Genomic DNA, 15693 nt, shown 5'->3' on the forward strand with positions numbered 1-15693 from the left:
CTGGCAGTGGCAGGACACAGGTGCCTGGCCTGGCCTGGCTACCACCGCTGGCGTGCAGCCTGGGGCCGCCCGGGGAAGGCTGAGCCTGGCCGTGCAGGCCCCCGCGGCTGCGGGAGGGGAAGGGCGCTGCTGGCCGGCGCTGTGGGAGTTAACACGGACCTTGCCCCGGGCGGCCGCTGGGAGCTGCTGCAGCCCAGGAGCTGGGTGCGCCGTGCGCCCCTTACAGCTGCCATCAGGCACCCCCCGAAGGTTGGCGCCCTGGGCAGCTGCCCGGCTAGCCCCCATCTTAACCCGGCCCTGCTGTGAGGGCAGGGGACTGGGCTCAATGACCTTCCAAGGTCCCTTCCAGCTCTAGATGGCATAGCTCCATATTCTGATAGCTCTTAGCCACCGGGCCGTGTCGACACAGCTCTGTCGTCAGAAGCCCGCGCGCGTGAACCTTTGCCGACAAAACACTTCGTCCCCCCACGAGCGGCTTCCATTTGCTGGCGGGAGCGCTCGCCGCGCAGGAGCTGTAGCAGAACTTTGTCGCTGGCAGGGGGAGAGGACCCGTGAGCAACACAAGTATTGTGGCTCGAGGGCCCGTGTCCACACGCTGCCACCCTCAGTTCCCCGGAGAAGGATTTTTTCCGGCTTCTGAGGCACCCTGTTGCTGTGCCTAGGTCCCTGGCGTCAGGGGAAGGCCGGGCCCGGCACAGTGCGGGGCGTGGGGTCTGCACTTTCGCTGGGTGGGATTACTCGTGCGCCTTCGTGTCCTGAGCGCCGAGGCCTCATGATGCGCCAGGACCTACCTGCGGCTCCCAGCCCCAGGAGATACCCGGGCCCCTTGTCAAGCCGCCCCCTTCTGTTCGTGCAGCACAGCAGCAGCTCTCGGGCCGGCGCGGCGCCCAGCATGTTCCGGCAAACACCAGAGACCCAGCGCCCTGGGCCACCCGGGCTGCTGCGCGGCGGCTCTCGGGCCTCCTGCGCCGAGCCGCGTTTGGACACGCACCGCGCGCCGCCAGGAAAGCGCTGGGTGCGGGGTGCGGGCCGGGGGGGGGCAGTTTGTGCAAAGTTGCACTTTTCTCCACGGGGGTGAGAACTGACTCGCGGACCCCCCCGCCCCGCGCCGCAGCCTGTGGGTAGGGGGGCGCCGGGCCGGGCTCTGCCCGCTCCGCCTGCCTGGGGCACCCGCCCGGCCCTGCGCCCGGCGCGCACTCACATCCGGGGCTGGCTCTGCTGCGAAGGCGAAGCGCAATGAACCCGGAAAACCCCGCGCCGGACGGAGCTGCGAGCGAGCGAGCGGAGCGCTGCGCCCGGCTGGCCATGCCCGCAGACGCCGCTGGGTGAGTGGGCCGGAGCGGGCGGCTCGGGGGGCTGGGAGGTCGACGCCCCAGTGTAGCCCCTGCCCCCGGGGACAGCACCGCCGTGGGGCGCGGTCGTGCCAGGCTGACCCCCCTTTCTCCGGGTGGCCGCGATCGGGGAGAGGCTGGGCTAACCCCGGGTGGTAGCGGGGGGGGGGAGGGATTTCTGGGGCGCCCTGGGAGCATCCAGGCACAGACCCGCTCCTTTCTCAGTCAGACCCGGGCTGTTTGAGCTCCCCCCCCCCCCCAGGGGGCTTGTCCCTGTGCCCCACGGCTCCCTGCAGACCCCAACCGGCCTTTCATGCCCGGGTATCCTTCGGGGAGCCGGCAAAGGGCCCCCCCCGTTCTGCGTCTCCACGGGAACGTGCCTGGGCATGCCTGCAATTCAGGGTTTGGGGGTTTACGGTGACCTGGTCACAGCAGGCTCCTTGGGAAGGTTTTAATTCAGCCCATGCGCTCTGCTCTGGCTCCTGGCGGAGGGGTTCTCTGTAGCCCTGCCCTGGCTCCCAGGACTTTCCTGGACTTCAGGGGTTGGGGTCTAGCACCCACAAAGGGCTTCCATTGCCATGAATGCGAGCTCCGTCCAGCCTGCGCCGTCCCAACGGACCAGAGGAGTCTCCTGCAGCTCGGAAGCCAGCAGCTTCCCTGTGGGGTGCGGTTACAAAGGGGAAAGCCGCGATCGAGTTGGTTTGAAAGCCTTGGCCTATTGCAAGAACCTTTTCCTAACAGGCCCTGGAAGTTTCACTGCCTGCCTCCCTAGGGACAGGCCTTGGCACTTTCCTCAATAGCAGTGTGTCCTGTTTCTGTGCCCCTCAACCTTCCCCAGCAGAATATTTACGGGTGGGAAGACTGAAGTGGAGAGGCTCAGCGCCACGTTTTCGAGGGTGGCCGCTGGCTTGTGTATGTGTCCGTTTGTCATTGCCCAAAATGCTGGCCCCGGGGAGTGGAATACGGCCAGTGGGTTGGGGAGAAGGTGGGATTAGAGTTTAGGTCCAGAGTCCCAGTTGCTGGTGAGTTTCACTAGATGGAGTTGTCTCTGGCGGTTCTTTGATGAAGAGGGTGACGCGGCGCTGACATACTTAACCTCTCCACTGCCAGGCCTTCCTTGGGGCAGGGTGATTGTGGAACAAGGACAAATGTTTGGAATGAGCCTGGGTTTTATGGCTGACGCTGTTCCACAATAAGTACATCTGTTCTCCCGCTCGCCTGCCCTTCCTCTGGAAACTGCCAGCACGCTAAGAGTTAACGGGGAGACTTCAGTGAAGGTGCGTTCAGAGAGCAGAGGTAAACGGAAGTGGGGTTTGCAGATTTGATCGTGTCACAAAAAGGCTAAATGATCCCTCCATGTCCTGGAGGCTGTTTTCATAACTGTGCGCTCGGTGGTCGGTGCCTTGGAAGGGAAGAGGCTTGGTGGAGGAGGGGTGATAAAGCAGTGGCCCAAGAGAGCCGTGGCATTGAGGTAGCTCTGTGTTATCCCAATAAACTCTTCCGAGAGTGCGGCCGTGGTCTCGGGTCTGTCGGAAAGGCATTGGCCAGGCTGCAGATCCAGAAAGGTAGATCCATGTTGATAGTGATGCTGTTTGCTTGGAGTGGATCCAGCTGAAATGTATCTTGGTTCCCATTGTTTTCAGGGATGCCAGGTACTGAGGCTCTCGCAGTGTCCAGTGCCAGCAGCATACCCTTTTATTGTAACCAATTGCTCTTCCGTTGACAAAACACAGCGCTCCGTGGTGTTATCTTTGGCATTGCGCCCTGGATTGACCTGGCTGTGTCATACTGGACCATCTAAGGGCTTGTCTATGCTGGGACATCCAGCCAGTTAATCCAAATTAACTATTCTGAAGTGGAATAGTTACACTGAATTGAATCCCCGTGTGGATGGTACTGCTTGGACTGAAAGTTGCTTTAATTTGGTGTGATTCACTTTGGAAGTGAAGGGCACTTCAGTTCTGAATCATGGTACAGTAATTCCTCATTTAACACTATAGGCGTGTTTCCGAAAATGATCGTGTTAAGTGAGAACGTGTTACGCCGGGTCAATTTTCCCATTGAAAATAATGGAAAAGGTGAGGGTTGAGTTTCAAGCGGTGGTGTCTGTTGGGACCAGGACATGAGGTTGGGGGAGAAAGGGGGCTGGGTTGCAGCAGGGAGGGGAGGGGTTTGGCTCTGGGGAAGGGAAGGGGAGGAGAGGGGAGGGGGATTGGGTTGGGAGTATGCCCCTGTGATGGGTCTGCCGGGACCTGCACTGCGTCCGGCGAGGGGGGGTCACCGAGGAATGGTGCCGTGAGCGGTGAACCCTCTGCTGCTTTGCAGGGAGGTGGGGGAAGCCCTGTGCAGCCACCAGCAACGGGCTAGCTGGGGAAATCGTGTTATTCCAGGGACGGTCGTGTAATTCAAAAAACGATCCCTAAAAAAAAAACATGCTATCGTGAAAACGTGTTAAGCGGGCACGTGTTAAATGAGGAATTCCCGTATTCCCACGGCGATTTAATGTGGTTTAACTAATTCACTTCAAATTCCTGCCCTTAGTTAATCTGGATTAATTGTCTATCCACATGTAAACTGGGTGGTTGTAGCTGTGCTGGTCCCAGCACATTAGAGCAGCAAAGTGTGGGAGGCAACATCTTTTATTGGACCAGCCTGGGTTCAAAAGCTGCGTCAGTTCCAAAGCTGCTCTCTCGCCAACGAAAGTTGCTGCAATAAAAGGTCTTGCCCCGCCCGCCTTGTCGCTCTGTCCTCCATAAACACATTCTGTCTCTCATGGCTGCCGTGCGCTGGCACTGTGGGAACATGCGTTTGAAGATTTGTTTTTCTTCTCTTTTTGCACTAAGATGGGCATCGGGAGTGCGGCTGTTCCCTGTTGCGGCGGCGGGGGAGAAAGCGAAGGGGCCGTAACGTTCATCCCAGGACACATCAAGGGAGCAGGGTCCCTCTCCTTGAGAACGGACATTGCGGGGTTCAGTTCTCGGGAACTTTGCCCCTTGTAGCCCCACGGTTCGTGGAGTTGACAGTGATGCTAGAACGGGGGTGGAAGGCTCTTCAGAGTCCCTTTCCTTTCTCTAACTCCGGGTGGGGCTGTTTTATTCAGGGGCCAGTGCCGGGCCCTTCTGGTATGCTGGGAGAAATCCCAGAGCTTGATTGTCTTCTGCTTTTTTCCATTCACTTCCTTGCTGGTATCATCACATTAGCTGAACCAGGCGAGGACTGAGAGGTATGGGGGTGGGGAGCTCGGAAGGGGATGCGTTTATGAATTTTTGCTTGTCTATCTTGAAATGGTGATAAAAGGAAAGAATCCCAGAAAGCAGGAGTTTCATTCTGTGTTGAGTTTAGCTGCGTGTTGACATAAATTGGAACCAGTCATGAAATCCTAAGGGCCTAATTCCACGGCTGGGCTTGGGAAATGCTTTAGAGCGGCGCTAGATTTCAGACAGGCTTCCAGAAATCAGATGCAGACTTCACCCAGGGGTTGTAGCTCCGTGTGTTCAGCGTCGTTCCCCTGCTCGTAAATCATCATGTATGTAACTCAAAGTCTAACGGGACGTGCTCTTCTGATTGCTAGGCCTTCAGGGACTCCTTAGCGGTTCTAAATGATGCTCACTGGTTGTAAAGCATCAGCACAACTCGGTTTCTTTGCCTTTTTGCAGTCAGTTCTCTGCGGCTGCGAAGGTACAGTCGTCCACTGTTGTAGGATACAGACAATAGAAACGTGTGTAATCTATTCCAGCCTGTGTCCTTGCACTAGTGACTAAATCAGCTGTTTGTTCTAACAATCGCCGAATGGAAGTAATTGGTGACTGAGTTCTGGCTGTGAATTAAGAGGCCTTCAAGTCATTATAGGCTCTACTAGCCTTATCCTGTCATTCTTCCTTTATTAGTGTGTTGTGAGCCAGTGTCAGGGCTGTGAGCTAACGATGGGTAACCGTGGTTCTATGCAAATAGGCCTGCGGTAGGAAATGCTAGGGAAGAACAGATCAACGGTACGTTCAGCTTCTGTTCCCCCTCCAGCAGGGGACGACGCCAGAGTTGAAATATGCAGGCGTGTAGCCTTCCCAGAATGCATCTCCCCTTGCAGCCGGTTGGCCGATTTGTACGTTGTTTGAAGGGGTCAGATACTGCGTGAGGGTTGGGTTTTACAACAAGATTGAACTCTTTTGGGAAAACTCGTCCTGACTCCAGCTGGATTGCCGGAGCTGGGAGACAGGAGAATCCCGCTCATGGTACTGCAGCTGGTTCTAAGGCGGCGGGTTGGGGGGCTGCACCCTCTGTCCGGCAGCATCCTCCCCAGGGCGAAGGGCCTGCACGCAGCTTGCCCCCCGGTAGCACGCGACAAACGAGCACGTGCTGGAACTTCACGCTCAGCGCGATCAGTATCTCCTCTGCCCGCTGATGTGCACATCTAGCAGGGCAACCTGAGGGTGGTCGCTGCCACCTTGTCCTGCACAGAAGGAGCATCTTGATCGCACTTGTGTTAATCGAGGCAGAACAAAACCCATAAGCGGCTGCAGCATTTTTGTCCAGCCGTTCACACTCGGCTGCAGGGAAAGGGTTCTGCGGCCCCGAATGTCCCGGTGCTTGAATTGGGAGAATCTGCGATCGCCTGTTAGTACAGGTGGAACCTCTCTGGGGCCAGCGACATCGTGGGCCGGTGTGATTTTAGTGAGCTGGGGGTCCACTTATCATGGGTGTGGCTGTTTCCCTCGGTCCCATAAAGTTTGTTTCCAGCCACCAGGCCTGGCTCTCAGTGCTCTGGGCTGTTGTTTAGCTCGAATTTACCCCAACTGTCTTTAAGAGCCCAGCAAGCAGCGGGCGTGTTGGTGATGCTGCCAGACAACGCTGACCTGCCATGGTTCGGCAGTTCTCTGGCTTGGCACCGGTCAGGTTCGCCCTGCCCCGCGATTCTGGCTGCCCCTGGAGCTCTGCTAGCAGAGTAGGTCTCTCCACACGTCAGCTAACGACTGAGGTTAATAAAATAATTTGCCTCTTGATAACGGTCACTTCCAAGTAGCCGTTTGCTGCTGCTCGCCGGGGGCAGCGGCTCCGTTCCGAAGGCCCCGTGATCTATGGGAATGTCACTTGTCAGGGAACGGCCTGGTGCCCCGAGGAGTAGCGGACGGCTACTGCACACGCTCTGCAGCCTGGGAATGCCTTTCCCTTTGGGCCTGGCCCGCCCCCATCGGCATCAGTAGGGGGGCGTTTATTTCAGTGGGGTGGCTTGTGGAGTCAGCAAGGGGGGTCGGCGATCTCCCCGATCACCTCTCTCTTCTCTTCCTCCCCGTCCGACGCACAGTGACTGGCCTCCCCGAACAGTCGCACAGCTGGAACCGCCGGCCGCCTGTAAGTGCGCGCAAGCCCCCCGCCTGGGCACTCCTGTTTCTGTGCCGCGGGGGTCGGGCAGGAGTTGGGTTAAGCTAACCCAAGGCGGGGGCTGCGATACGAAAGGCCGTGTCCGCTCAGGGATCGGTGCTGCTTTAACGACGCCCCTTCGTCACCCTGTCACAGCTCCCCCGTGTCTGCAGAGCCTGGGAAAGCCAGCGCTGGCTGACTCCTTTGGCCGGGGCCCAGTGCTGTGCTGTGCATTGTCTTGTCTCCGAGGCAGTGGCTTAATGGATTAATAATTAACATAGATTCCAGATCTGCTCCAGGTCTCCTGTGTTCTGTCTGGGCCCAATGGCTCATCTGATTCTCAGGCGGTCCAAAGGTCTCCAAGCCGGAATCCCCCCTCCCCGCCCTCCAGCCTGTGGGCGGCTCTGAGTAAGACTGCTGGCGATCCCCTGCGTTAACAGGCGTGCGCTAGGCTTGGTCAGAGCAGCCCCCGTCTCGGCTGGGTGCTCCTTCCGGGCCAGTCAACCCTCTCGTCTCCTCCCGCCCTGCTTCCGAGCATCCCCAGGGCTCGAAACTGCTGATGCTGGGAACAGGAGCAGAGGGCAGCAGACACTTTTATTCTCTATCCCCTTTGTCCGACTCCTGGACAGTCCGGTCCTACAGGGCTGCCCCCATCAGATCCCATCCCAAATGTCCAGGCAATGGCAAATTTCCTCCTTAGCTGCCCTTGGTGCTGCCAATTTTAGTGGCACTCGCTTGCTGCCTTGGCCTCGCCTGTCTGCTCACAGCCCAGCTATACCCATTGGATGTTTGTAGCCAGCCCTTCTGCGTGTACAGCTCCCCTCCCACTCCGCCACCCAACAGTCACCATCATTAAGAAGGAGGCTTCTTGCCCAAGGCAGTTCTAAGGTTCGCTGCCTTCTCGGCTCCTCGACAGCGCCTGACTCGCCACTGCTCTGCACCTGGCGTTGGCATGGCGATCCGTGCAAAGTAGGTCGGGGGTTCGTGTCTTGTGCGCGCAGGTAGATGAGGACAGTGTGCACGGCCGGGGAGAGTCTATCCCATAGAGCACATCTGGAGTGAGCTCCCCCGTAGAGCCTGATTCACCAGTGGGTCATGAGCGGGAAGCAGGGCTGTTACAAACCGGTGACTGTAGTAACGGTGTAGCCACTAAGAATCCTAGCAGTGACGTGGTTACACGCTGGCTCCCTGGGAGTGGGGCTGGCGGACAGTCGCTCCAGGCTGCTGGTACCGCACTGCAGATTCTCTTTTAAACGGGCTCCCCGTGAGCACTGGATCCTGCCTGCCCCCGAGGAGCCGGCTTGCTGCCCTGTGTGACTGGGTGACCGATGAGCTCGTGCTGATGGGTTACCCGTTGAAACAGCTGCACCGTTACGTCCTTCGTGTGAAGCGCTGCCGCACCACTGGGGTGAGGTTTTGCACCACTTTGCACTGATTGTAAATGACGGCTTGTAAGGCAACTCTAGCAAGGGGTGCTAGCACAGACCAGCTGCAGGGGCGGCGGGTATAAGGGGCAGGGCAAGGCAATGCCTTCCCCAACCGCCAGGCATGGCTCCGCCCACGCTCCGCCCCCCAGGATGCTTCACATGGCATTCGCGGGGTGGATGTTGCTCAGCCGTGCTGAGGCTACGGGTCTGGGGCAGTGCACCCAACCCATGCTACAGGGCTGGAGAGCTTGCCCCAGAGATGGGGGGGCGGGGCTTGGCTCCTGAGGGAGGCGGGGCCTTGGGCAGAAGGGGCGGGGCTAGGGGTTTGCCTGCCCCAGCCCTACATTCACCAGTCGCCAGGGTCCCAGCCACCACCCGTCACACCTGGTCCCTTGTTCTTCTCCCTCCCTGACTGTCTCTCAGGTGCCTGAGCCCGGGGCTGGCAGGCAGGGAGCTTCGTTCTCCACAGGGCGGACCCTTCCCGCGTTCTCGTCCTTCCCGCTGAACAGCTCTCGACTTCTTCAGAGGGACGGTTTGTTCCTGCTCAGGCCGCCGCTGTTCTCAAGCGCTGCCCGGCTGCAGGGGAGAGTCCCTGTGGGACAGGGGCGTTCGGAGGCGAGGTGGCAGGTTGAGGGGGGCCCTGAGTAACAAGGGTCCTGCTGGAAGGTGTTGGTGGCTCGAGTAGATCTAGTGACACTTTTTTATCCAGAGAGGGCCTGATCGTCGCTGCTCACTCTGCATCCCAGCCCTGCGCATGTCCTGCGGGAGTTGCACTTTGTTTTCCATGCCGGCGAGTGTGCCCAGGAGCATGCCGGGGAGCGTGTCGGGGAGCATGCTGGCGAGCGTGCCTAGGAGCATGCCGGGGAGCGTGTCGGGGAGCATGCTGGCGAGTGTGCCCAGGAGCATGCCGGGGAGCGGGTCGGGGAGCATGCTGGCGAGCGTGCCTAGGAGCGTGCCGGCGAGCGTGCCGGTGGGTATGCCTAGAAATGTGCCGACGAGCGTGCCGACGGGTATGCCTAAGAGCATGCCGGCGAGCGTGCCCAGGAGTGTGCCTAGTAGTGTGCTGGTGGGTATGCCTAGGAACGTGCCTAGGAGCGTGCCGACGAGCGTACTGGTGGGTTTGCCTGGGAGTGTGCTGAGGAGCGTACTGGTGGGTATGCCTGGGAGCGTGCCGGGGAGCATGCCTAGGAGCGTGCCGGCGGGTATGCCTCGCAGCGTGCCTAGGAGCGTGCCGATGAGCGTGCCGATGAGCATACCTAGGAGCGTGCCTTCTCTTTCTTGCGCTCTGCTGTTCTTGGGCTGTGAGACTTGTGCCTTGCTCTCCTGGCTGGTCACCATCTGCGGTTCTTGTCTGGTTTGGTTTGGCCAGGGGCTGCTGGCTGCGAGTTCGCCGTCTCCTGGACACCTGGGGAGTAGAACCGGGCTGTTCTCTTGCTGCTCTTGTCCTGCTCAGTCCTGGCGCTGTTGTTCCCCTGCGGCCTGCTGCTGCGATCCTGTGACGAGCGCGCTCAGGCAGCGAGTTGCTGAGGAGCTGGCAGCGACAGAGCCCAGCTGCAGTGCCCGGAAGCTCCGTGCGCTCTGGGCTCAGGCAGTTCCGCAGGGGAGCTATTTCGGTCACTCTCCTTTGTGTGGCTGGTTCACCCGGCTCCCCAGTGTGTCCAGAGCCAGGGAACTCCGGTTGGGGGGCCTGCGTGTGTCCCCAGGACCTTGAATTCCCCACTTTGTGATGACCTGTCCGATTTGGTCTTTCATTAGATAACTTGCCGGTAGCAGAAACCTGCGGGGGGAGGGGGCGTTGGTTTGGCTTTGCCCCGTGCCAGGACATGGCAGATCCTAGCACAGGCAGCGGGAAGTTGGGATACTCATTTGAATACCGTCCAAGGGCTCAGTCCGGCAGCTGACCCTGCCACCTGTTCAGCAGCGTTCTTACCAGGGATGTTAAAATGCATGTACTCGATTCCACGTGTAGCCACTGAAAACGTCAGCGATTACACGCGAGGCGGCAGCCAGCTCCTCGGGAGACCGCGCATGCCAGGAGCCGGCTTATAAACCAGCTCCCATGGAGCCAGCTGCTGCCCTGCGCTGCTGCCTCTGATACAGAGGGCTCCAGAGCCGGACAGCAGTGGCTGCCAGGAGCGGGTGCGTGTGGGGAGCCAGCTCTTAAGACGGCTCCCTGTGCGTACTGGCTCCCGCTTGCCACCTCGCTCTGCTGTAACAAAGGCAGCAGCCAGCTCCCCGGGAGCCGTGTGGAGCCGGGTAACCGGCTCAGAGAAGAGAAATGCTCCTGGGTTACATGTGACCCAGAGCGACGGCTCCCTCGTGCCTGGGTGCTTCCGCCTGCCTGCCCAGACCTGGTGAGGGAGCTGTCCCCCAGCTCTAGCCTGGGGCAGGGGCAGCGAGGTGCGGGGGGGCCCTTGTGGAACCTTTCTCTGCCCTGGCGGCCCGGGGGGGGCGGCTTGGGGAGCGCCCTGGCTTCATCTGCAGGCCTTGGTGTTTTCTAGGGTGATGCTACAAGAAGCCCGGAATGCCTTATGTGGATCGGCAGGATCGGATCTGTGGGTTTCTGGACATTGAAGAAAATGAGACCTGCGGCAAGTTTCTGCGCAGATATTTCATCCTGGACACCCAGGCCAATTCTCTCATGTGGTACATGGACAACCCCCAGGTGAGGCCCCGAGCGCACGCCGGCCGGCAGGATTCCAGGGACCGCCCGCGAGAGATTTCTGTTGCCGTTGCCCGCACCGGATGGCGTGGTTCCGGCCGGTACGGGTCCCTGCCCGTATTGCTGAAGGGACGCGCGTGCATGGCCAGGGCGCGTGCAGTGGGGTGTGCGCCGATTGCACGCAGCACGGTGGGAACCACGTGCTCGCCCTGCAGCCAATCCCAGTGCTGCTACGTCCTAGCGACACGAGCACCGGGAACCAAACTCCCCTCTCCCGGGAGCCTGCTTTGGTCACAGCTGTCTTGTGGCCTGCTGAGATGAAGGTTGCTCGCTAGCCTGGGCTGCCAGGGCTGTTGCAGAGTATGGCAGATCTCTCTGCCGGTCACGCTTCACAGCTCTCAGGGCTCCTGCTTCCTGCTTTATGCTGTGTCTGCCCCTCCCGCTCAGGGCCTCTTGAGAAGCGGCTGCGTGTGGTACGAGCTGGCTCTTAGTCACAGACCTCTCCCCCGGTTCGCTCGGACACGCCGGCAGGGCCAGCTGTGCTCACATGCACACGGGATTCACTTAGACAGCGAGGCTGCTGAAATCCCAGGAACTGGTATCGCTTTTTTTCAGTTGGCTTCACCTTTTCCTCTCCCCCAGTCTATTGAACCAGCGTCAAGCGCTACTTAAGAGGAGCAGAAATAGCAGGTTGTGTGCTGGGAAAAGTGCGTTTCCCGATGCCCGGAGTCCTGTGCTCAGTGGTCGGGAATGGCCTCTCCCCCGTTCCCATGTTAAAATGGCCTCGGAAGAGTCTCCTGGGCGGTGGGTGCGGTGGTACCGTGTTGGAACGGCTTCTCTTGGGTGAGAGAGACGGGCCTCGAGCTACACGGAGTCCTTCTTTGGCCCTGAGGAACTTTGGTGCCCTTCCCGCTGTCTCACACCTGGACTTTTCCTTGATGCTCTAAGTCAGGCGGAAGAGAGGCTGTTCTGGGACGGAGACAGGAAGGAAGTGGGGGGCAGGGGCAGCCCGCTCCACTGTGCTTTGGTGTGAATACGTCGCGCTGCGCTCAGTAAGAAACCTGGGGGGGTAAATCTGGTGCTCGTGTATCCCACACTCCTCCTGGGGGTGGGCCGCTGCCCCAGGGCGAGGCACTGCGACAAGGAGTCTGCTCTGAGAGCCAGCTGGCTTAACTCCAGCTGCAGGGCCCATGCCCCGAGGTCCCAGGTTCGGTTCCGCCTCTCGGCCGTACCCTCGCCCGACCGTGGGCTACGCTGGGGCTGATGGATGGTTTTCCGCTCCAGGCCTGATCCAAAGCCCATGAACTCTGCGGAGACTCTGGCCGGCTTCAGAGGGTTTGCATCACACCCCTGGCGGGAGCCTGGTGCCGGGTCACTTCACCGAAGCGGCATTAGGCTGCGTGCGGCTGGGCGCTGCCCCGCCGGTCCCGGTGAGCTGGGTTGCTCTGTGCCGGGCGCGCTGGAATGGGAACTGCGATCAGTCCGTGCGAGCATGTGTCACAAGTGCCCCTGAATTCCCCTCACCCTCAGACTGGATCCGAGACAACGGAAACTAGCAAGGCTCCCGGCCTCAGCCAGGGGGTGGAAAACCGGGGCCGGCGGTCGGGGGGGAGGGGCAGCCCCGTCCCACGGCTGGCTCTGAGCCAGAAGGTGCAGTGATTGGTCACTCTCCCTGATCTTCCTCGGAGGGCAGCTGATAGCTGTGGGTAGGGTGCAGGGCTGCTCTCATGAGTCACTCGCCCCGGCTGCCCGCTGCTCGCTGCGTGGACCGGGCGGGGCTGCCACTGGCTTCCTCTTTCTCCTTTTGCCAAATATGGAAAATGAAGTGTAATGGGCAGAGTGTTTTGCATGAGCTGAACCCCGGTCAGGCCCCAGTCCAGCGGGGCCCAGGCCTCGCAGCCCCCTGGCTTTGGCGAGACGCGGCTGCTCCGAGCTGAGCCGAAGAGGGACCCGCTCGAGCGCACACGTCACGTCGAAGGGGCCCCGGACTGCAGCTGCCTGCCCTGGATATTGCTCCGCGCATTGCAAGAAGAGACTGCAGCCAGGCGGCCCGTGTGCCCGGTGCTCCCGAGCCAGGCCACTGCTGCTTTGGGCCGTGAATCCCGGGAGAGACAGCCCTGCGCCAGGACGCTTGGTCTCCATTCCGCCAGCTCCGTGTCCAGGCGATAACCAAGCCGATACAGCATTGGTCATCCTGGCAATGGGGTCAGCAGAATATGCTCACCAGAGCCGGGGGCTGGCGGTTTCTGGCTGCTGCGGCTGGCAGCTCTGGGAGCGGTCGCGGTATTTACTACAGCGATTACAAAAAGAATAAAAGGTGAGCGGCGGGAATCTCCTCCTTGTGCCTGAGCACGACTCATGGCTGGCCGGGCGTGCATTGCTCAGCTTTGTAATCGCGGCTCCCGGTGCAGTGCCATTTGTAATCTGTGCCCAGCACCGTGGTCTCTGGCCTCTTGGCTAATGCTGAAGAACAAAACAACTTTCCCTGGGCACTAAGCCGGGCCGGGCAGCGCGCCTCTCCTGCCGAGCCGAGGCATCGTGATGGGTCTCGCGCCAGGGTCAATGCCCGCTCATCACATGCACCCGCAAAAGCTGATGCCCAAATAGACCTGTTAGTCTCCGAGGGGCCACTGGGCCCCGCACTGGCTGTTCAGAGCACGCCGCCTGTGTGTGGCTCTTGAGTGTTTGACTCTTAATGTTCTTTACTGTTTTGCAGAATCTGGCGCTCGGGTCCGGAGCAGTTCGATCTTTGCCGCTGTCCTATATATCCAAGGTAATGGGAGGGTGGAGCCTCACAACTCTTGTGCTGTGGGAGGTGGCCCAGGCCTGGAGCTAAGCGAACGGCCTGCCCAGTGCAGCAACGTGGAGGAGTCCAGAGTCACTCGCTCGGTGCTGCTGCTGCCTAGAACTGGGCGGGGTTTGTTCTGCAAAATGGGTTGGCAACACACCCTGTCCTTTCGGGAAAATGTGAGTGTGCAGAAAAGCCTGTCTGCTCGGAGGAAATCTGCGTAGGGAACCCCCCGACCGAGCACTGCGGCAGGGCCCAGATACCCCACATGCCACGTAGGGCTGGCTCGGTTCAGGATGTTTCATTGGGAAACAGCTTTTCAAAAGTGAATTCATTGGGAGGTTTTTAGAAATTAAAAAGTTACTGGTTTTAAAAGTTGGAAGTGGGAGCGAAAGGAGTAGTTTGACCTGGAACGAGCGATTCCTTCAGAAATGTGGTGCATGGGAAATGTTGATTTTTTTTTAAAATTTGAAATTGAGGATTTCCCTGCCAGAGTCTCTGCTTCCTGCTGGCTGCCCTGGTCTGCTCTCTGAGTGCAGAGGTCTGCATTGCCTTAGTAAAATGGCCAGGAGGATCGCAGGGGAGGAAGGAGGCTATTTCAGGGTGGGAGGACCCGGAGGCTGTCAGGGAGAGCAGAGTCCAGAGTGGACCGTATGCCCAGCGGGGAGCTAGCACTTTAAATACATTTCATTGCTCAAAGTGCCCGCCTGGCTCAGTGTCTTGTGGCACCTGCGTTCTCGTGCACATCGATGTGTTTCAGCGTCAGTGAATGAGGGAACGTCAGCGGCTCCCCGTGGGGGGCAGGCAGCTCCCGGATACCGAGGCAGTAGCGCCGGGGGGGGGGGGGGGGGGCTGAGCTGTTAACCCCGTGTACACAGCTGCACTGGTCCCATCCCTATAAACAACCCGCTGCGAGTGGCTGACGCTGCACCAGTGTCATCTGCCTTTATTTCTGGCCTGGGCCTCTCTGAACCTCTGGGGGGGGCCTGTGTATTGGGGGCCTTGTAGAAAAGAGCAGAGGGGAAGCCTGTTACCTTGGCCAGTAACCCCACCCCCACCTTAACGTAGCAGATGAGGTGGGGGTGGGCTGGTTCTGACCGCAGGGTGGCCCGTGTTTGCCAGCTCTGGTTCTGGGGACCTTGGAAAGCTCTTTCCAGAGGGAGGCTGGCGTTGTGGTTAAGGCACTAGCTGGGCGGTGGGAGTTCTGGGTTCAAATCCTGCCTCTGCCCTAGCCCAGATTCTTTATGTGGCCTTGGGTGAGTCACTTAATCTCTGCGTGCCGGTTTATGCACGTGAATCTTTTCCTCCGTCTGCGTTAGTGCATGCTCAGGGCTCACGTGCGGCAGGGCTAGACCTCCGGAAGGACCGTGGGAAATGTCACTTGCATAGCACACCTTGGGCAGGGAGCCAGGTGGCTCATATCGTGGCTCTGTGGCCAGGGATCACATGGGTGTCCCTGTCTGCCTGGACGTTCCTCCGTCTGGCTCGTGGTGGCGTGGGGCGGGCTGTACGTCCGCGGGGGTCACTCGCAGTTGGAAGGCCGCCCCCCGGCGCTCTCCCCCTGCTGACTCATGGCTTATTAACTGAGCTCAGCTGGCGCCGGGCTGAGGGATGCAGCCTGCCCGGTTGCAGAAGGAACTCCGCTCATAAATTAGGGGCATTCAAAACGAAATGAAAATTGCTACAGCGCTGGCTTCCGTCGTAAACTGCAGGGTTGGGTTACACCAAGCGGCTGCAACTGCCAATTACGACATGCCAGAGAAATGGAGGCTTGCCCGGGAAGGCATATTTAAAGCATGAGAGGCTGGTTCAGACCAAGGAAGCTTGTCAAAATAAACATCAGGGCCGTGCCTGGAGTCCCGGCCGTGTTCCTCTTCCTGCTCCGTGGCGAGCAGCCCCTGCTGCGTTTCGGTTCCCCGCAGAGCGTGCTTGGTCCAACAGAACCGGATCCTCCCCGGCCCCCTGAGAGCGTCGGCATCCCTGGTGGGGCTGGCGCTGGAGGGGAGGGGCAGCACCAGATGGGAGGCTGCTCCCTTTGGGGTGACTGGGTGCGGTCAGCTCTGCTCGTGAGCGCCGGCTCCACTGTGGGCAGCTCCCGGTGAGCCGCAGCGCTGGCGCGCCTGCAGCCTG

The 15693-nt window shown here is 59.9% G+C and overlaps 1 protein-coding gene across 2 annotated transcripts in view; it reads left to right on the forward strand.

Annotated features, from left to right (window-relative positions):
* Positions 1–1167: 1167 nt before the first annotated feature.
* PLEKHA2 (pleckstrin homology domain containing A2) overlaps positions 1168–15693 on the forward strand; it is a 44047-nt gene continuing 29521 nt past the window's right edge. For both annotated transcript variants that reach the window (XM_075911000.1, XM_075911001.1), the window contains exons 1-3: positions 1168–1325; positions 10615–10778; positions 13492–13548. In XM_075911000.1, coding sequence (XP_075767115.1) covers positions 10638–10778; positions 13492–13548 — 198 coding nt within the window. In that variant the 5' untranslated portion in view covers positions 1168–1325; positions 10615–10637. The remainder of the gene's footprint in view (positions 1326–10614; positions 10779–13491; positions 13549–15693) is intronic.

The sequence above is a fragment of the Pelodiscus sinensis genome, chromosome 28, assembly GCF_049634645.1.
Source record: "Pelodiscus sinensis isolate JC-2024 chromosome 28, ASM4963464v1, whole genome shotgun sequence".
Classification (NCBI taxonomy): domain Eukaryota; kingdom Metazoa; phylum Chordata; order Testudines; family Trionychidae; genus Pelodiscus; species Pelodiscus sinensis.